A 22,098-nucleotide genomic window follows, 5' to 3' on the forward strand; every position below is an offset into this window, starting at 1 on the left:
CAAAGGGGTGAGGAGAGGGGAGTTGAGTAGGCAACAGATGTTTGCTACTGATTGTACAGGGGGCGTCAGAGCCGTACGCACCCTACAATGTGAACTAAAGCCACACACTTTAGAGTGAGTCCTCTCTATGTCAATAAAGTTGTTCAATTTGTGACAGTTCTTAGGTTTCAAAAGCAGCATGTGACTGAAAACAAGAATCTGAAGCACAGGAACACCTCAGTGACTTCTGGCATAGCTGACAACCAAGGCTCTATTCTGGGAGTACAGTTTATCTGAAGAAAACATTACGATGAGAAATGCAAAGTCATAAAAATAAAAAATAGAAATGACATTTTGGTCCCCCTGGTAATCATGTCATTTCCTTATGCCCGCACAGTTGCTCTATAGCATAATCATTTTAGTGTTCTATTCAATTTGGTTGTTTAAAGAGAGCAGTAACCTTGTCGTATTTTTCCTGGACTACTAGACTTGTTCTTTTATGAACAAGATGGCCAATCGCTGGTGTGTGTACATGGGTGTGCAGAAAGCTACGCTCTATCTATAAATTTTAGCAAATGCTGTAATTTGTTTTGGGAATTCGTCGTCAATACTCAACAGCGGCACCAGAAACTGGAAATTTCTAGAAACCATACCTTCTTCAAGATGAACACTATAGTTTTTTTGTTTTTTGTGTTTTTTACTGTGAATTCAGTAGTCAACATTTTCTATTTAGATTTTCCACTTCTGTGAAGACAAAGAACAGCTCTACCACATACTCGGGCTACCCCACCGGTAGGATTTCTCAATTCTTTTGGTAGATTGTTTTAAGGAAAGTTTTATTTTCTTAGGTTTCCTTTTTTTTTTAAATTCCGTGACGACTCCTGTTTTGCAGATGGATAAGCGCACACTGCTCTTTCTTTCTTTCTTTCTTTCTTTCTTTCTTTCTTTCTTTCTTTCTTTCTTTCTTTCTTTCTTTCTTTCTTTCTTTCTCCTTCTTCTTCTTCTTCTTCTTTTTCTCCTGAGGGTCAAGAGGCAACTTTCAACTTTTCAGTTCCATTTTGAGACTCTGGAGCCAGGCGAGAGCAGAGGCGTCTCGGGCAGGCTGGGTGTGGGGCGCGCTTCGGAGCAGGCGCGCCGCGGCGAGGGGGAGGCAGGTGGCAGCGGGGGCGCGCCTCCCTCCGGCCGGCTCCGCGCACGCGACTCGCCGCTCCGCGCCGCGCCGCGGGCCCCGCGCCTCCCTGCGCGCTCGCGCCCTCCCCGCCCTCGCCCCGCCCGGGCAGGGCCCTCCCCCCTCTCCCCTGCCAGCCCCGCGGCCGCCGCCGCCGCCGCCGCTGCTACCGGAGGCGCAGGAGCCTCGCGATAGTGTTTGCATTGGCGGCGCGTGACGCCGCCGCCGCCGCCGCCCGTAACTGATGCAGAGGTTACCCCGCCGCCTCAGCCGCCACCCACCGCCCGCCACCGCCCGGGCGACGCCGGGGCCCGACGCACTGCAGAGGTGCCGGCAGGTTCCGCCCGCGGAAGTGGCCTCGGTCGGCGCGGCCCGCGCTCCGCCCGCGCTCCGGCCCCGGCCCCGCGGCCCCGGCCACTCGCCTCCCCTCGGCGCTGCCCTCCCCGCCCGCCCTCCGCCCGGCGCGCTCCCTCGGCGGCGCGGCGCTCCCCTCCCAGCCCTCGCGCCCGCGCTCGCCCTCAGCGCGGCCCCCGCCATGACGGAGGCGGGTGCCGGTGCCGCCGCCGTCGCAGGGGGGGAGTCGGGCTCCCAGAAAGTAGCTTGATGAGTGTCCAAAGTAGCAGTGGAAGTTTGGAGGGGCCGCCATCTTGGTCCCGGCTCTCCACGTCTCCAACCCCGGGCTCGGCAGCGGCGGCCAGGTCCCTGCTGAATCACACGCCGCCATCCGGGAGGCCCAGGGAAGGTAAGCTCCGCCGCGCCCTCCCGCGGGCTCCCTCGGCCCGCGCGGACCCCGGGCTGGGGTGGGGGGTGGCGGTTCGCGGGCGGGAGGCCTGCCCTGGCTCCCTGAGCCTCCCGGCCTCGGGGCTCGGGTGGGTTTGCCCTCGCGGTGCAGCCTCGGCGCGCGAGCCCCCTCCCCTAGCCCGCACTCCTCCCATAGAGGCGGTCCCCGCGCCGCAAGCCGGGCCGCCGGGACCGGTTAAGATGCCCCTCGCCCGCCTCCCGCATGCTCTAGGCTGCCTCGGATCCGACTCGGATCCCCAGCGCGGCCCCTAGAGCGATCCCAACGGCAGACCGACTCGTGGGCAAGGCTGCTCGTGCCACCCCTCCAGATGGTTGCAACTTTCCTTCCTTCGCCATCGGCTCCTGCATGTTTGTACGTTATGCTCGTGGGTTGCAAGTATGCTCGTGTTCCTTTCTGCTCAGGGGTGGTGGGGTTTTTTCTTTTTTCTTTTTGTGGAAATTCCTGCTTGAAGGTTTCTGCAAAACACGCACTGAGATCGGTTACAATTGTTTTCTAAGTTTTCTGGCTCCTTGCATGCAAGTGTTCTGCCACCAGATGTAGCAGTCACACAGCTAGTAAGGCACCTAGTGCTTTTGACTAAAAAATGAACTTGCGGCCTTTAACTTTAAGTATACTCCATAAAATGGAATTCGGGAGAACACTCCTTTACCAGGGAAGAATAAATTTGCATCGGATCTCTTTTAACGCCCTTTTGTCTGGAAAATGCGAAGTCGTATTCGTTAGCAGTCGGTAAATGGGCTGTTCGCTCCGGGTTGTCTCGCACAAGGAGATTATCAGCACCTTAAAAAAAAAAAGAAGAAAACGTTTGAAAGTCCAGCAGTCTAGTAAATCTTGTAAAGAAATTCAGAGCTTCGGTTTATGAGTCGTTAGGATTATTGTATTTTGAAAATATGTCTATATTTATTATCCATAGCCTTGGTAATTGCTAATCAAATGTTTCTTGCCCGGATCCAGTGGTTGAGGCATAGCATTCTTTGTCATTTTGTTCCCGTGAGCATGTGTGAAAGTGACAATAGGCTCAAAGATTGACGTGAATATGCTCTAGAAAATTCATGGGAAGATTTGATTTATGGCATCCATTAAACATGCCGAATACGTTGACAGACATTTTCCCCTTTCATCTCACCCTGACACTGATTTTTCATTAAAAGAAGATAAAAGCTTATTTATTGAATGACTTAAATTAATAATCTGAGTTTTTCCTTCTGTACTTGAAAGTTTATGTTTATGTACATGTATAAACTTGAAAATTTGTAAGTTTAAAATTTAAAGTGTGTGTTATAAATAGGGCAGTTGGTGCTTGTAGCGTGCTTGTTTCCACTTTGTAGTTTCATTACGATGCCTAATGGTAGTGTGAGTTTTGAAAGATTATCTTGGTTTCTAGAGTACTATACCTTTGAAAAATAATTCCTCATTGATTTCTCGAGTGTTTATTGAGCCATTACTACGAGCCAGGACCCGTATGTGATAATCTGCTGAATACATGGTGTTGGTTTAACAGTTGACTTCTGTTATCAGTCCTGGGAATTTGGCAGGCACTAAATTCAGATGGAGTTTCTAAGGAAGGTCAGCCTTAGCTGAACTTACCGTCTTAGGTGTGCCGTTCTGCACCCTTCCTGATGATGAAACGTTCTGAATGGTTGGAATAACTTAATTCAAACTTTCAAATAACCAGAAATCCTGCTCCCCTCCCTCAACAGTTTTTTTGTTTTTTTTTTTTAAATGGGTTTTGTTTTTGTTGTTAACCTAAAATAGTGAGTCTTAGTTAATACTTGAAATTCTGGGATATGGTCTTGTTGAGTTACACTTGACAACAAAGTTTCCTTCCTTTTCTCCTTTCCCCTTGAGTCTTAAAGTGGGCCATTGCTGTACTATAGGGCTACACCCCAGCCCTCATAATTATTAGGTCATTTCTTTTTTATTAACCATGTAAATTAAAACTGTTAACCGTCCTCCACCCCTATTCATTTTGAGGCTTGGCACCATTCCTTAAATTTTACCATTGCCAGAGGAATGGTAAAATTATCTGTTGGAAGCCCCCAGGGATCAAGATGGAGAAGTTTGTCATTGAGTAGAGTCCCCTTTTTTGTTTTAGGTGTTTAGTACCTTTTGCAGGTATAAATGTTAATACGCTGCATAAACAGATTACGTTTAAGAACCTTTTGATTTCAAGGGAGGACTAGTAAGAAACATAGGAAATGCTGACGGAATTTGATTGGAAACATTGAGAGACTGTACCAGGACGAGTCTAAACTTTGTTTCTTGAAAACCTGAGCCAAATTAACTTGCAATCACAGAAAAGAAGTTAAGTTCAGATGATGTTTAGGTACATGTATGTTTGTGAACTCTTTTGTCTGCACTTATGTACATACCGTATGCATGCCTAGTGCCAAGGAGCTCAGAAGAGGGCCTTTGGATCCCCTGGAACTGGTATGGAACAGAAGGTTGTAAGTTGCCATGTGAATGCCCTACAAGAGCAGCAAGGATATAGGGAGCCATATTTTGAGCCCTGGGTGAACTTCTTTTAAGCAAATTAAACTTTGAAAGAGGTTAAAGATGTGCCATACTTGTCTGTAAGTTATCTGGAAGATTAAAGGTGTGTGCTACTCTTCAGGAATTTTTTTTTTATTAGATGTTTTCTTTATTTACATTGCAAATTTTATCCCCTTTCCTCATTCCCCCTCAGAAAAACCCGCTATCCCATCCCCTCTCCCCCTGTTCACTAACCCACCCACTCCTGCTTCCCTGTCCTGGCATTCCCCTACATTGGGGCATGGAGTCTCCACAAGACCAACGGCCTCTCCTCTCATTGATGTCCCTCAAGGCCATCCTCTGCTACATATGCAGCTGGAGACATGGATCCCTCCGTGTGTACCCTTTGGTTGGTGGTTTAGTCCCTGGGAGCTCTGGGGGGGTCTGGTTCATTCATATTGTTGTTCCTCCTATGGGGCTGCAAACTCCTTCAGCTTCTTGTGCCCTTTCTTTAGCTCCTCCATTGGGGACCCTGTGCTCAGTCCAATGGATGGCTGTGAGCCTCCTCTTCTGTACTTGCCAGGCACTGGCAGAGCCTCTCGGGAGACTGCAGGCTCCTGTCAGTAAGCTCTTGTTGGCATCCACAGCAGTGTCTGGGTTTGGAATCTTCAGGATTTTTAAGATACACGTGGATGGGCTATTTTCTTTGCTCTGAGTCCAGAATTTTTTGGGTTTTGTTTTGTTTGTTTTATTAATTTGGAAGATTTCTCACAAGTGCACAGCAGGGTTTCTGTTGGATCTTTTGAACCTGTAAGCTCCAACCCATTTTGTCGTCTATAATACTGTTATTAAGGGGTGGAGAGTTAGGAAATTTAAGATTTCAATTGGACATGGTGGCATACATCTTTAATCCCAGCACTCTGGTGGTAGAGGCAGAACTCTTTGTTAGTCTATGGAGTGAGTTCCAGGATAGCCAGGGCTACATAGAGAGACCCTGCCTCAAAGGACAACAACAAAAGAAAAAAAAGGAAAGATCTGTTGAAATCTAGTAACCAGATTTAGCCAGCTAAATAAACAGACTTTAGTTTTATTCTTTGTCTTTTGCATGTTAACATACGGTTATTTTTAAAATTCATTATTGCTAAAATCAAATGGTTGATTATTCAGAAGTACCCTTTTCTTCTCAGTCTTGCTGTTATGAGTAACTTTTTTTGTGACTAATGAAAGTATTAGTGATGGACAGACAGCCTCACAGAGCAGCTAAGTTGCTGGTTTCAGACAAGTTTCGGTGTTTGAAGACTGTGGTCCCTAGAAGAACAGGGAGATGTTAAGAATATGATGTGGGCTTGCAATCCTTTGAAATCATTCGCTAGAGGAGGACAGGGTTGTGTATCTTTTGGGTTCTAGCTTAAGAATCAGTGTGTATTAATATAGCAAGAGAACAGAAAGCCTAGCCTAGAGGTCTGGGAATCTGAGAGTTGGTGTGCTCTTATTAGCTTGTTGGTCTTAACACCCCTTTATTCTACTTAGCATTACTAAGGATTCCAAAAAGATCATTTTTATGTGAGTTATTTATTAATGCTGGCTGTATTAAAACTGAGAATTTTAAAAGTTTTAATTAATTTTAAATATGAGCCAGTTACATGTTAAGTGAAATTTTGTAAAAAAAAATTACATTCTAAAATTAAAAAAATAGTATAATTAGTGCTATTTTATATTTTTACATGTTTTTTTTTGGCTTATTGAAAGAACAGCTGGATTTTGCTTCTGCTTTGTAACAGTTGTGATATGTTTTGATTGAGATGTATGAAGTACTTAGCCTTTTCAGAGTGACTGTTCCCTGATACAACATCAAAAACTACAAGTGGCAGAATTTTTTAAAAGGTTACTGGTAATGTGAAAATACATTGTACTCCAAAAGTACTCCCCAGAAAGTCAGTGGGGTGTGTGTGTGTGTGTATGTATATGTATGTATGTATCTATCTATCTATATTCTGCCTAATGAAGACTGTGAAGAGTGGGAGATACTTGGGAGACATAAATCTAAAAAACATTAATGGAAAGTAGATTCATTCTCCTAGTCTAGAAAGAGCAGAGCTAATTCAGCCAGGTGAAAAACTTAGTGTCAATTTTGAACAAGAACATAAGGACCATGTAGCTGCTAAGGTGCCAAGCTTGTCCAACAGTGGGAAGAAGTACTTAACTGCAGAATGCAGGTTACAGAGACATTTTGTGGGGAATGTAGACTCTTGGATTGTGTGCTCTTGGATTTAACACATTATGGTTCCATCTATTTTAAAAATATTAACTTCCTGGCATCTTTTCTTTAAGAATCCCTGATTATAGTTAAACTGTATTCATATTCTCTGAATGTTTGAGACGGTCTCAAGTCAATACTATACACTACTGTTGGTTTTATTATTCTTCTGCGTTTTGTTGTGATTTTCCTCTGAGGATTTTCTGGAGTCAACAGGATCAGTCTTGTTGATATGTTGCTAAGTTCCCTGTAAAATATAATAAACTTTGAAGACATTTAGAGAACGGAGTACTGCTAATGGGACAGTTTAGTAGAGTAGAATACACTGAGCACCAGATTTTAGAATACTTTGGGGGGCCAGTTTTCAATTTTGAAAGAGAAATTATCAACATAGTCTAGTCTTTTGTTTGTAATAGCTTATATGATTTTAGAAGTAATATGCTTAAGCTGTTTAATGTTTTTGAAGACATAGTCAGAAATGAGGAAACATGGACCAAAATGTTTAAATTGTTCTCTCTTGAATTAAACAATGTACATTAAATAATAACCTGGATATAAAATAAAATCAAGAATTTTAATTTTGTATTCTGAGGGTTGTACTTGTAATATTACTTACAATTCACTTTTAATTTTATATGGAACATAATCTCTTCTGTATATTGGGTTTTTAGGTGTTGGAAGTTAGGCATAAATTGTCTTAACTTTAAAAAAAAATCACAGAGGGCACCTAGGAGGCTCTTGGGAAGCACATTCTAAAGATTTATTAATTTTTCTATTTACATGAGTACACTGTAGCTGTCTTCAGACACACCAGAAGAGGGCACTGGATCCCAGTTCAGATGGTTGTGAGCCACCATGTGGTTGCTGGGAATTGAACGCAGGACCTCTGGAAGAGCAGTCAGTGCTTTTTAACCTCTGAGCCATCTCTCCAGCCCCTCCCTCTCTTAACATTTTTAAAAGATTTATTTATATGTGTGATTGTCTATATGAATGCTTGCTCGTTGAGGAGGTGGTGGGCAGGTGTGTACACATGTGTACAGAAGCCAGTTTGTCAGAGTTAAGAGTTACTGGCTTTTACAAACTAGGAGTCCTAGGGTCCTAGGAGCTAAACTCTGGTCCCAGTTGCATAGCAATGGACTGAGCCATCTCTTCAGCCCCTTTCCTAACTTTGCTAAGGTGAATTTAGTAAATGTAATCACACCTCCAGCTTGAGACTTCATTTAAAGTCCATTTTAAAATTACATGATTCATTAAATAAATACTTTAGATTTATAACATGAAAATTTAGAGTAGTGGTGTATTGTTATCTTTGTTCATTTGTGGCTTTTGGTTTGTTTTGAGACAGGGTCTCAGGTAACCCATACTGGCCCAAAGCAGCTGTGTAGCCAAGGATGAGCTTTGGACCGAGTAGGAGCCTTCCCAGGCTGAAGTGAGTGCTGAGAGGGAGAAGCACTGTGGTCTATGTGAGGTGGCCAGTGATAGCCTCTTAATGTGCTGTTCATTACCTGTGTGACCTGGACAGTTTGCTGATCTCTGTGCTTCAGTTTCATAATATGAGGATCACAGAGCTTCAAAGTACTGTGGAAGCAATCTAGTACATCTTTCCCATTTTTCAGTTGAGGGTATACAGATAATTTGACTACACTGTAACAGAGTTGAGACCAAAATTCAGATTTCTTACTTGTAGGTTTGTGGTTTTTCTCTTACACTTTGCAACAAGTATTTTAAATATAAAATATATCTGGGGTTTTTCCACAGTCGGGGGTAATTAGAGGCACTGATATGTCTCTTCCAACACAAAAACTTTTGTAAAGAACGAATGTAGTATACACATGCAGTCACACCACTGGGCTATATAGTGGGTTTTTATCAAGTAAAACCAAAATTCTTGAAAGGCTGAAGTAGTGGGATGAGAGTTCATGGCCTGGCCATACAGTGAGAGCCTTAGCTTGTGCAAGGTAGGGGTATCATTATTAACAAGTCCTTACTATTTAAGTTTATGAGCACTGCAAGGAGTATGTTAGTTAGATAGTCTTGTTTTAAAAAATGATTTATATGTCAAAACATTTTGGAATATGCTAAAAGTTACGTAAGTAAATACGTAAAGAAGACAGTGAGTTAGTTTTTCTCAGTATTTCTGGAGTATATCTCAGGCTGTATGTACCTTGGTTTGGCTCTAGGCTAGAGGGTGGCATGAATAGTAATAAAATAATTAGATTTCGAGTCTGCCTATACTAATTATTTTAATCTCATAATACAGAGTTCTGTTCAGTTATTCTCATTTATAGGTAAGATCACTGAAGCAGAAAGTAAAGACGTGTGCCCAGTCTGACCTGGTAATCAATGGCAGGCTGGGATGGCAGTGAGGCTTTGGCTATCATCACTAATAAAGTGCCTAAAAGGTAGAAATTCGGTTTTGAGTCATTTCATGGGTTCCTTTCTCTCCCCCATTTTTTTTTTTAAATACAAAGTCATCTTTTTAAGATTCATTCAGTTTACAAGTAAATTTTTGTTAATTTTTTTGGCATGACTTTTATACATGCATGAAGATATAACAACTCGCCTCCCCCACCACCCCTAGTTTAGAAAGCTGGACCAGCTGTACATGCTATTTTTTTTTTAAAGATACATTTAGAACACTCATGGAAAATGTTAGAGGTATATTAATGGGAAAATCTCTTCATGTTTGATAATCTAATTTGTAGTTCAATTTATCTTAATTTTTTGGCCTTATAACTCTCTGGCTTTAGCAGATGAACATTTGAACAAAGCGTTTTCCTTGTAAAGGGAAGAGGAGCAACCCCCTTGTAAAGGCTGTGTTTTCTGGTGCTGAGGCTCTGGGCAGAATTGTAATGCTTTGTGGCAGATCTTTGACTTTTATTAATATTCAATATGGGCAGAGAAAAGCTTGACATGCAGGCCATCTATGCAGTATTTTTTCTTTTTAATTCAGATGGTAGGTTACTTTTGAGTTCAGTCTTCCCAGTGTAGCTTCATCATTAGGTCTGATATTTGGTGACTTTCAAGAAGGCAAATTATTCTTGTACTTAAAAGAAATGTTCTATTCACCAGATTCATTACAAGGGCAAAAAATAGTTTTCTTAAATAACGTGTAGTGCTTGTTTCTTTTTTATCTTATGTGGTTATTTACAGATTTCTGTGTATAAATCTGTATCTTTCCTTAGAAACTAATTAGTGGGAGAGAACACCAAGCTACCTTTAGCTTTAAGTTCTGAAGCCTTGTCTGAAACGTGCTGGATTGAGTGCAGTTTCATGGTTTCCTACTCACAGTCTGTGTGCTTCCCTTGTGATGATAAATGTAGTGCCACTGGGAAAGGTCAGAGAGACTTGTGGGAAGCTAATAATAACCATCCTGTCTTAGGAGGCCAAAGGCACGTGCACCGTCTGGTCTGGTCCTGTTTTGTTTTGTTTTTCATGAATAGTGTATATCCCTTAAAATACCTTTTTTCCCCCTTAAAAAAGTGTTTTGGCAAGCGTCACTGTAATTAGTCAAGTTTGTATACTTTTAAGGACGACTTAATTTACTTAAAGGTATTAATGCTTCTCAGTAGTCTGGGCTCTTGGTGAGTCATAGCTCATTTACGTCTGATAGCCATAAGAAGTGAGTACTGTTAATGTCCCTGTTTACAGATGAGGAGATCTGTACAGAGGATCAGAGAAATGAAGAGATGTCCTAGTACACAGCAAAGACTCAGTCTGGACTACACTGAAGTACCTGGTCCTAATGTTTGCCTGTCTGACAGTGTACTTCATTTAATAGATATACTGTTCAAGCTCGTGTTAGTTGTTAAGCTTTTTTGTGGTTTGGTTTGAGACATGGTCTCACCAGGTAACTCTTGACTAGCCTGGAATTTGCTACACAGCTGCCTCTGGCCTTGCTCTCAGATATCTGCCTGCCTCTGCCTCCAAAGCTCTGGAATTAAAGGTGTATGCCTTGTAGTTTTTGTTTGGTTTTAAAGGCTGGCTTTGATTTTGAGATCCTTTATGCTTTAGCATTTAAGTATTGTGATTGTAGGCATATGCCATGTTCCCAGCTTAGTCACGATAATTTTAGTTACTTGTGTTCACAATGTAACATCCTTATTCATACAACTGGGAATTGTGTGGAGGACTGTGGATTGATTTTGGAGCATCTAGATCCAAGATCTCAGATATTATCTGTGGGTCTCTCAGTTTCCCTTTTTGGATTTTTCTAGCTTCTTGATTCTGGAATTCCAGGCATTTACCTGTAGCTTAGCAACCACAAATGAAAGACAGCTTTTCCTTTGTAATGTTCACGTGCCAAATTTTGGTTACTGCTCTATTTGAATTGCCAATTCCTTAACCCTCTTAAGGGCCTAGGGAGCAAGATATAACAATGGTTGTTTCTTTTTGTTTGTTTGTTTTTGTTTTCTGTCTTTTTGCTTCTGTGCCAGCAGTGTAGGAGATGGACATGTGTTTATAAACTAGGGTAGGGCTTAGCGAATTCCAGAATACCAGGCTTATGTATTATTAACATATATATCTTGCACTTAACCAGAGTTGCTCACTCAAGATTGTACAAGTATATGATCCAGTTTATCAGTGCTTTGTTATTAGAGTTCCTTCAGGTATTTCTTACTCTGTTTTAGACTCAATTTTATAATTTTTTGTTTGTTTGTTTTGTTTTGTTTTTTCGAGACAGGGTTTCTCTGTATAGCCCTGGCTGTCCTGGAACTCACTCTGAGGTTCAGGCTGGCCTCGAACTAAGAAATCTGCTTGCCTCTGCCTCCCTAGTGCTGGGATTAAAGGCATGCACCACCACGCCTGGCTTTCAATTTTATAATTTTAAAGGCTAATAAATGGCAACATAATGCAAACTCTCAGCCCCTTCCCCTCTTCCCAGTATTCCTACGTGACAGCAAGTAATTGAGCACCACATAATGAGTTAATCTAGGACAAGTGCTTACAATCCCTTAAAATTGTGTGGTCTCCTCCTCGTCCATGTAACTGCTCTGATGTCTGTACGGGACATTTCTTAGTACAAACCCTATATAAGTGGTGTAGGACTATAAATACTCTATGAACACTGATACCATGAGTAAAAAGTATCTTCATGTAGAAAGTTAATATAAGTTAATGTTCTTTAAAGTATACTTTGTGTTAAATCTGGGTACCCGTTAATCTTTTAGCACTTACTGTAGATTCTCAATTTAATCTATAGATTTCCTCCCTTGCCTCTAGGTAGGGTATTGCTTAGTAGTCCTCCAGTCCTTAGTCTGGCCTCCAGTTCATGGTCCTCATGCCTCAGATGCCCAGATATTGGGATTATAGATATGTACCAACACTGCCACTCTGTAGTCTTTTTAAAATTTTTAATGGACTGAGAATTGATCACATTTGAAATGTAATTAGTTATGCCATTCATTACTAAGCTATAGACGGTAACCCTTAAAGCATAAGGAGGACTTTGATCTCTCTCCCTCCCCTTTGGCTCTGGCTGTCTTGGAACTCACTCTGTAGACTAAGCTGTCCTAGAACTCTGAGACTCACCTGCCTCTGCCTCCAGAGTGCTGGGACTAAAGATGTGAGCCACCACTTCCTGGCTTTGTGCTGTCTCTCTTATTTATGCATGCACACCAGATGCTTGCTGTGCGGTAGATCCTAGTTTTGTAGATGGTATGGCAGGGTTAGGTGTATGCACCTGGGGTTGTGTTTTCCTATCAGTTCTTACCTGTGTCACCTTGGGTATAATATTATACTGTTGGTATGAATGTTGATTTTTTTTTTATTTTTATTTTGTGTGTGTGTGTGTGTAATTAACTTTGCACCTTTTACTAGGTATATATAGGTAAGTGCTCTCCCAGAATTGGCACTTTAAAGCAGATTAGAATTTAGACATGTGAAAACTTGAACCCAGTATATGTACACATTTTTGTTTGTTTCTCTTTTTTATCAGACATCTTGTATTACTTGTATTAATTCTAATTCACTTGGCCTTTTTCCTCTCTTATCTGACCTCTGTGACCAAGCTGGTCTGTGTGAATCCTGCAGACTTCACACTGAACAGAGATCAGAACATCATGGAGAGTTGTGTCCAGAGAGAGAGAGAGAGAGAGAGAAGGAAGAAGAAGAAGGAGGAGGAGGAGGGTGGGGGAAGGAGGGTGGGTAGGTGTGTTCCAGAGAACAACTTTCCATCTTGTGGAGGGAGGGTCTCTCTTGTTTCTTCTGTTTGTGCAAATGCTCAGTGAACTTCAGGTTAGTTGGCCCCTGAGCTTCTGGGCACATCTGTCACTGACGAGCATAATCCTGACATTACAGATTGTCAGATTAACATGTATCATTGACTCTGACTTTTTATGCAAGCTCCAGAGCTTGAACATAGGTCGTTAGGCTTGTGTAACAAGCTCCTTTATCTGAAGAACCATATATATATATATATATATATATATACTTTTAATTTATTAACAAGTAGTTTTCACGCTGGAGCATAGTTCTGAGAAAAGGTGCATCAGAGTCAGTCCTGTCCTTGAGGAACTTGGATGCAGCATCTGATAAGGAAGACTGACTTGCAAAGGCGGGCGGGCTGGATAATCTGTGAGTTACCAGTGTTGACTTCTGTTGTAAACATGAATTCATATGTAATAAAGGTATGTGTTATAGCAAGCTGTTACGGTCATCAGTTATCTGGTTGCTCAAAATAAACTTAAGCAAAAAGTGATGAGTAGGATGTAGGGCTGGCTAGTGCCTACAGTCAAGTTAGGACAGCTGGGATTGAGGAGGCCCAACCCCTTCCCAGTAAGGCAAGTTCACTTCTTTAAAACAGTGGGGAGGAAAGTAATTGAACTTCTGTTGCAGAGGTCTAAACAAAATGCCCTCTAGAGAAGGGAAGTTTAACTGCTGCTCAATCTTATCTGTTTCAGATGGTAGATCTTAATCACTATTGAGATTGGGTTTAATTGATATTTCTATCAAAATCCTGTTACCAGCTTTTCTTAACATCTGTATCTCAGACATTAGAATAAATGGTATTGATGTCACCCCTTGCTTCATCAAATGGAAACAGTTCCTTCCTCATGTTTTTCCTTTTACATACTTTTATATTTTCTACCTTTATTGAATTCAGCTTCAATTTTTCTTTGTGACATTTTAAAGTGTTTAAGCCCTTAAAAGTTACCGGTCTCTAAGGTTCAAATAGTCTTATTGTAATTCAGTTCATTTTATTTTTAAAGTTGTGCAGTGTGTTACCTTTCCACTAAAGCGTTCTGTACAGAAATGGTCACAAAGTAATGGTCAGTGACTCACTATAGACCCTGGCCTGCGGAACCGCTGCTCACAGAAGTCACAGAAGCTCACCCTCCAATAGGTACAGCCTTTCCACCTTACTCTGATCGAGTTGGGTTCATTTTGTATCAACTTCATACAAATAATCACAGTTCACGTCTGGTTGTTTCCCACTGGTATTTGTAAGACTTTGTCTGTGTAAGTTCCTGATACTAATTCACATTCATTTCTCAAGTATTTCCATTAAATTATGGCTTTATATATTCTGTATAGTATATAATTATTTATATTTATTATATAAATATATAAAGATAAAATATATTATTTGCATATATAATTTAATACATACTAACATATTATAATTAAGAATAGTTGATTGTTATTAGTAATGTTTGGTTTTTTTTGTGGTACTGGTGGGTAAATGCACATGCTGAGCAAACTTCTTTTTTAAGACAAGTCTTTCTCTACATAGCCCTGGCTGTCTGTAGAGCAGAGGAACTCACAAAGATCCGTTTGCCTCTGCTCCTTCTAAAGGCATTCACCACTACTGTCTAGCTCCTAATAGTGTTCTTAAGTTAAGAAGCTGTGTATACTGTCCTCTTCATATACTATTGATTTATTCCTACCAGCTTAATGTATACCTCCCAGCAAAGTTACTGAACTACAGACTGTATTTACCTTTAGGAGATCCTGTTAGTTTTCACAAGTGGTTGCACTGTGTCAAATTCCCATGAATAGTAAACGAGATTTCTCACTGTTCAGCATCCCCCCAACAACTGGGATTGCCAGCTTGACTTACTTAACTGTCTATCAGGATTTAGAGTGACATTTCTTTGTGGTTTTAATTTTCATTCAAAATATTTTCATTGTTAAGCAGACTTCATTTTTATAGCAGCTTGAGATTCACAAGAAAATTGAGCAGAGATACTGAGATATTCCATACACCTGCCTCCTCCACATGCACAGCCCATCTCCTTGTCCTAACTCACATCAGAGCAATTGCTGAATCTCCCCTGGCTCATAATTACTGCTCGCAGTACATTTAATTTTCTTAGATGTGGAAGGGTGTCACTTTTTCATAAAGCTTATTGGCCTCTTGGGTATCTCTTATGGAGTGTAAACTTGTCATTTTTATTGTGGTTTCTTTTTCTACTTTCATTGTGTGGTGTGTGTGTATGTATGTATGTATGTATTCTGTCATGTATATGGGGGTGTATGTGGAGGCTGAAGTTGTTGGGAATCATCCTCTTCCACCTTAGCCATTGTGACATTTCTCAATAAAACCTAGAGCTCTCCAATATAGCTGGTGTTAGCAACTTGTTCTGGGAATTCCCCGTCTGTAGAGGTTTTCCAAAACGGGAATTACAGGTTTAGTTACCAGGATCAGACTCCAGGTCCCACACCATTGGAGCCACCCTTCCACCCCGTGTTCTTTTTAAGGGGTGTTTGAATGGGATGTAACTTCAGTGGTAGGTTACTCATCCAGCATGTTTGTTGGAGGCCCTGCATTTGATTGTGTGTGTGTATTCTTATATTTTGGAGAACTCTTTTAAAAAATTTATTCTTTCACAGTTTCATACATGTATTTAGAGTATATCTTCCCAACCCTTCTCTTGTCCCTTTCCACTCAGTCTAAGAACTAAACATTTTTATTTACATTTATTATGTATGTTTAGATATTTGTGTGTACATACATAAAGCACACTTGTGAAGGTCAGAGGACAGCTTGTGGGACTAGAGTGGTTGTTCTCTTTCTACCTGTGTGGCTCCTTCCTTAAATCAGGTCATTAGGCGTGGTGGCACAGAATCTTAACCTGCTGAACCATGAAGCCTTTTTCCTCAATTTGTGCCTTTTGTTTTTGTTTTTAATTTATGGTGTTTAAGAAGATTTTTCTGAATTTATAAAAAATGTTTTCTAATCTTTTTAATGTAGCCATTTGTAGCTGTAAAATTTCTTCATTGTATTGATTAGATTCATGTAACAAATTCTGGTATGGCCTCTCTTTGTTCTTAGTCATCTCTGTTTTCTCTGATTTCTTTTGACCCATTGGTTATTTAAGAGTATGCTAATTTCCAGATGACTGTGAATTCCCCAAAGTGCTTTCTGTAATTGATTTCTAATTTAATTCCACTGTGCTTGTAGAACATTTTTGTATACTTTTGAGTATTTTCAGTTGGTTGATGTTTGTTGTCCTGGTTGTTTTGTCAACATGATACAACAAGGGTCATACGGTTTCCTTCTTTCTGGTCTGCCAACTTGTGAGGAGTCCAAGCCACCAACTCTCACCACTGTGAACTCCACCATGCCTTGTCTGACATGATGGACAACCCTCAAACCATTAGCCAAAATAAATCATTATCCATGTTCACATTCACACACACAGACAGGATCTCACTATGTAGCATTTAGGGTACATGCTTTGGTTTATAACTGCCTATTTGCTTTTTTTGTTTGTTTGTTTTGTCTTTTGTTCTTAATTCTTTTCTTTACTGGTTTAGCATTAAATGAATGTGTTAATAATTTAAAGATATTTAATGATCTTACTAGGGTTTGTATTGTATATTATAGTGTATCAAAACCTTTAAATATATCCATTCTCCCTATATTTGCTATACCTATTAACCTTAATGTGTATGGCTACAATAATTCATATAGTCTGAGTGCTTCTTAAGGAAATCAAGATAAAAAATAAACATTATTTATTAAACTACGTTTATTAACATTTTTACTTATGTTCATTTCTTTGAATATATTCAGGTTATTCTGTATCATTCTATACTTAATTGAAGTTTGAGCCTGTGTTACTTTTGTTTGTTCTTGTGTTTACGCCACATAAGAGGCACGTGGTTCAGGATGGCTTCAGCTCATGGTGTAACTAAGAACATTTGAGCTGCTTTCCTGCCTCTGTGTCTCCTAAGTGATAGAGTTACAAGCATGCGCCACCATGCTTGGCTGACTGTCTTTTTGTATGTGTTAGATCCGTCTCTTTGTGTGTGTGTGTGTGTGTGTACATTTGCTCTTTAACACAGATGATGAAGTTATACTTCTGCAGTGGTCTATGTAATTAACCTCTCCTGACACTCATGCTCTTTCATGACAGTTTAAGTTACTGTCAGTGTAGCCAGAACAGACGCTCATTCCTCTGCCAGCTCCAGCTGACTGCTCACCCGCTCTACGAAATTTTAAATTCTAGTTATTTTGTAGTTAAACTTCAGAATTCTAGTTTTTAAATAAATTTATCTTCGTTGCTGTTTTTTATTTGAAGAAGCAATGTTATAAAACTTACTTTCAGTCTTTAAAACATGGTTTCCTTTTTGAATATTGTGACTCTTTGTTTAATCCAATACTTGGATCATCTCACCATTGAGTAGGACTGACATTTTCCTTTTTCTTTGAATGCCTGATTTTATTGAAAATTAAACACTGTGAGTTTTGAAAACTCAGACCTGGAACTGTTGCTGTTTACCTGCTTGCTCATCTGTTGTGGGGCTTGGCTGCAGTGGTCTTCTATAGAGATGGCTGCTGTGCTGGCTGGCCCTTTTCTGTTTGACCATCTCTTGATCTCTTCCTTTGGTTTTTAGCTAGGTTACTTTTGTTGCTGGCTGTTACTTTTTGTTGCTCCGCTGTCAGCTTCTGTTAATTACTCTATTTTTATTAATATCTTAGGGCTTAAATTAAAGTCAGACCTTTTGGCTGAAGCCAAGCACTGCCAGGCTTTTAGATTAGAGCTGGACTTACCCCAAGAGGACTCTTTACTCCCTCTCTTTGCAGAGACTTACTACAGTTCTCTTGCTAAACTGTAAGCTGCTCTTGAGTTTTGCATTTTGCTGCTACTGTCATTGAATGGCCAGTTAACCTCTTCTCTAAAGTTCTCTAAAGATTGTTTTTCATAATTCCTTTAGGAGTGATCTTCCCCAGTTGGTTTGATGCCCACATGTGGTGCTTCAGTGTCTTCTGGTTTTGTGTATCACCACCTCAAGCCTAGGCCTACCTTTAGTGAGCTCAGAGTGGAAGCAGCTGAAGTACCACCACTCACTGAGGAGCAGGGCTCTGATGGGGATGGTAACCTCTTTTCTTACCCTACTTCTCTTTGACAAAACAAACCTCTGCCCTGCCAGAGACTGGGTGGGGCCCAGGGTGGTTGTTCTGTGCTCTGCTATATCTGAAGTAGAATTTCTGCCTTCCTGGTAGGATTGGTTGGAGAAAGGAGCCCCATTCTCTCTCCTTGTCTGCCTGGAATGTGAAGCTGGCCAGGGGCATGGTGCTAACAGATGCTAGCAGCCTTCCCCTCCTACAGGAGAGCTGTACCACTAGACAGGAGCTGGGGACCTATGACATTTTAGGGGGAGAGTTGATTTACTGAGTTTCTGAAGTCCCATCCCTGCGTCTTCAGCTATGTTGATTGATTTTGTGTGCTGTGATGTAGGCGTCGGTTTTATTTTCATAAGGCTGTCCTGTTGTACCAGCTTCATTTGTCCTCTGCTGGTTTTCATAGTGCTATCAGTTTTATACATGAAATGTCTGGACCCAACTCTTGGTGTGGACTGTCATTTGTTCTTGTATGAGAACCGCATGTCTTAATGCAGTGTCTTAATAAACTTGATGGTTACCAAAACAGCCTTGCCTACTTTTTGATAGGCAGAATTCCAAAAAGTGACATGATGAAACCGAAAAGAGAAACAGATTGAAATGCAACAACAGAGGTCAGAAAAAGCTAGCCCCCTCTTTCCTGCTTGACTATGTTCAGTTTTGAAACAGGGCCTTCCTTTATAGCTGAGGCTGGTCTCAAACTGACTTGGGAAGATTTAACGGTATGAACTAGAAATGCAGATAAACCACAGAAGATAAGTCCAACCTCCAACCAATAACTGGAAATGGGGACCTTGGGCCTATAAACTGAGCTATACCTACATTCTGAGTGGATGTAGAAGCATGTTTTCCTCTGTAATCATTACTTTTTGTACTGCTGTAATATTTGTCAGAATACTGTTGTAATTGGAATATTTGACAGGAACTTATGAGAGAGGAAACATGAGTTTGTGCATGGTTTCAGATTAGTCTGTCATGGCAAGGTGGCATGCGCTGTTAAGAGGGTGGCAGCAGCTGTTCCCACCAGGTTGTCTTAAAGACACCATAGCTTTTGGCTGGAGTCTGAGCACATAAACATTAGTGGGCTATTTCTGATTCACCCTGTAGCATCTCTTGTAGCAGCTTGACAGCTATACAGCCTAGTTACCAGTGATTTCATATTTATGAACTCTAAGCAGAGACCCTGGTGGTAATTTGTAAGTGTGCAATAGAAAATTTGTATGAACTTCTGATTTTCTTCAGGATTGTTATTAATTTTAGCTCTTGAAAATTCTACAAAAAAGTAAAAACAGATAAAACACCATCAACCTATTTGAGATTACACATTAAATTTATAGACCATTCTAAAAAAATAATGAGTATTCCAAATCATATATGCAGAATCCCATTTCTGTTAATAATTCATAATTTCTCCATAATGATCACATAATTATTGTTAGGCTTTTAGGTGTTTTATGCCTTTCAGTGTGATTATAAATTATGTCTTCTTAGACATTATTTTTGGTTTATTGCTGATAATGCAGAAACAGTTAATATTTTATGTTGACTTGATAACTAGTAATCTTTCTTATAATTCTTTTTACTCTCAAACTTATTTGCATTTCTGTCAGCATATATGGGTGATGAAGGTGATTGGTTCATATTTTGCAGTTTGTAGTTTTTGTTGTTCTAGATTTAAACATTGACCGATTAAGTGTTATAGTGGACCCATTGTCTTGTATTTCACAATCTTTTAGTATTTTGCAATTTTGTGTTTTGGCATTTTTGATCTCTCACCTTTAGTTGAAGGAAATTTCTTTGTGTACCTAATTAATGGCTCTTGTTTAAATAATGAGTGTTTTCATTAAAAGCATCTTTATCTATTTAGATAACTTTTTTCTAAGTCTTTTAAATGAGATCATATGAGTGTGTTTTGTTTTTGTTTTGTTTTTTTGCTTTGCCACTGTGACAGAAAGGCAACATTCTAAAGATGTATTTGGGCTCATGGTTGCAGAACTTGGAGCACTTGGAACCCAGGTGTGGTGTGGTGTGGCAAATCTTCTCCCAAATATGCCCCGGCAATGAAAACACGACACAATTAATATGAATACATGCTGTGCGCCTAGACTGGGCAGATCTACTGCTACACTACCATCTTCCACATCTATGAGACCCCTTAGAACTTGCGGTTTCTCCAGGCTATGTGCTTCTGCTCCACTTTTCTTCTTCCTCCTCCTCTCTTTCTCTCCCTCTCAGTCCTCCTTTTCTTTTCGCTCCACCTTCCCTCTCTCTGCCCAATCCTTAGTCTTCTTTATTTTACAAATTAAGGTGGGAAGAAGGTTTACAGGAAATCACCTGAGTGCTGACTCATTCCTTGTTCACAGTCCCTCTCTGGGGAATGGAATTAACATCAAAATAATTAGTCCCAGGGCTATCCACATCTCTGGTGTGCTAAGAGAATCAAGCCACACTGCACTTTCCTTTTTTCCTTGTGTCTCATCCAGGCCCCAGCCTCTAGAATGATGCCACCAATACTGAGATGGGTCTTCCCACTGAATACTTTCAGGATAGGGATGTTTTCCTTAACTTGCAACACTTTTCAACCTACTCACATGATTAACTCCTATAATGTGGGATTGCTACTGCTCTTAATTGAATCAATCTTGCCTTCCTGACAACAGCCTAGTTTTGAAATTACTACTACTTATATGCAAATTGCTGAATAGTTTTTGTCATAGCCAGGGTTTCTATTCCTGCACAAACATGACCAAGAAGTAAGTTGGGGAGGAAAGGGTTTATTCAGCTTACACTTCCACACTGCTGTTCATCACCAAAGGATGTGAGGACTGGAACTCAGGCAGGTCAGAAATCAGGAGCTGATGCAGAGGCTACGGAGGGATGTTCCTTACTGGCTTGCTTCCCCTGGCGTGCTCAGCTTGCTCTCTTATAGAACCAAGACTACCAGTCCAGGGATGGCAACACCCACAAGGGGCCCTCCCCTGTTGATCACTAATTGAGAAAATGCCCCACAGCTGGATCTCTTGGAGACATTTCATCAACTGAAGCTCCTTTTTCTATGGTAACTCCAGCTTGTGTCAAGTTGACACAAAACCAGCCAGTACAGTTGACCCCTTGTCAACTTGACACACAAACACATCACTATTAAGCCTCAACCCTTACTTTCTTATTCATCTCCAAGATCTAAATAACCTTAAAAGTCCCACAGTCTTTGCAAATTCTTACATATTAAAATTTCAATCCCTTTAAAATACCCATTCTCTTTTAAAATCCAAAGTCTTTTTACAATTAAAAGTCTCTTAATTGTGGGCTCTACTAAAATACTTTTCCTTCAAGAGGGAACAATATCAGGACACACTCACAATCAAAAGCAAAATCAAACTCCAACCATCCAATGTCTGGAATCCAACTCACGATCTTCTGGGCTCCTCCAAGGGTTTGGGTCACTTCTCCAGCTCTGTAGCACACACCTTGTCTTCTAGGATCCAGATGCCTGTACTGCACTGCTGTTCTTGGTGGTCATCTCATGGTACTGGCTTCTCCAAAACACTGCTGTCTTCAGCTGTAACTTGGCTTCACCAATAGCTCTCATAGGCTCCCTTCATGGTGCCAAGCTTCAACTCCTTTGCATGACCCCTTCAGTCCTGGGCCATCAGCTGCAACTGAGGCTGCACCTTCACCAATGGCCTTCTGCAGCCTCTCACAGTGCCCAGCCTCAGCTGCTCTTCATGACCCCTTCATGTCTTCAAAACCAGTACCACCTGGGTGACTCTTACACATTGCCATGTCCAGCCACAGCACAAGGTACAACATTAGCTATCTCCGGAACACAGCTTCTGTGTTCTCAGAAAACACTTCCCAGAAGATTTCACCTCAATAATGCTGGTCTTTTCTTAATCACTGCTAATTTCTTAGCTCCAGCTAACCAGCATCAATAGTCCCAGTAATGCAAAGTTTTCACTTTAGTAGTTCTGGTATCTTGTTAATCACAGCTGATTCTTCAGCCCTAGCTAACCAGAACCACAGAATCTTCACAGTCAAAATAGCAACGGCCCTGATAAGAGTCTTTC

The 22,098-nt window shown here is 40.9% G+C and overlaps 1 protein-coding gene across 1 annotated transcript in view; it reads left to right on the top strand.

Moving 5' to 3' along the window:
- Positions 1-1,368: 1,368 nt before the first annotated feature.
- Positions 1,369-22,098, top strand: part of Tlk1 (tousled like kinase 1) — a 111,757-nt gene continuing 91,027 nt past the window's right edge. The window contains exon 1 of the mRNA XM_021154516.2: positions 1,369-1,889. Within this exon, the coding sequence (XP_021010175.1) occupies positions 1,751-1,889 (139 nt within the window). The 5' untranslated portion in view covers positions 1,369-1,750. The remainder of the gene's footprint in view (positions 1,890-22,098) is intronic.

The sequence above is a fragment of the Mus caroli genome, unplaced genomic scaffold (genome assembly GCF_978045245.1).
Source record: "Mus caroli unplaced genomic scaffold, Mus_caroli_1 scaffold_2, whole genome shotgun sequence".
NCBI classification, from domain to species: domain Eukaryota; kingdom Metazoa; phylum Chordata; class Mammalia; order Rodentia; family Muridae; genus Mus; species Mus caroli.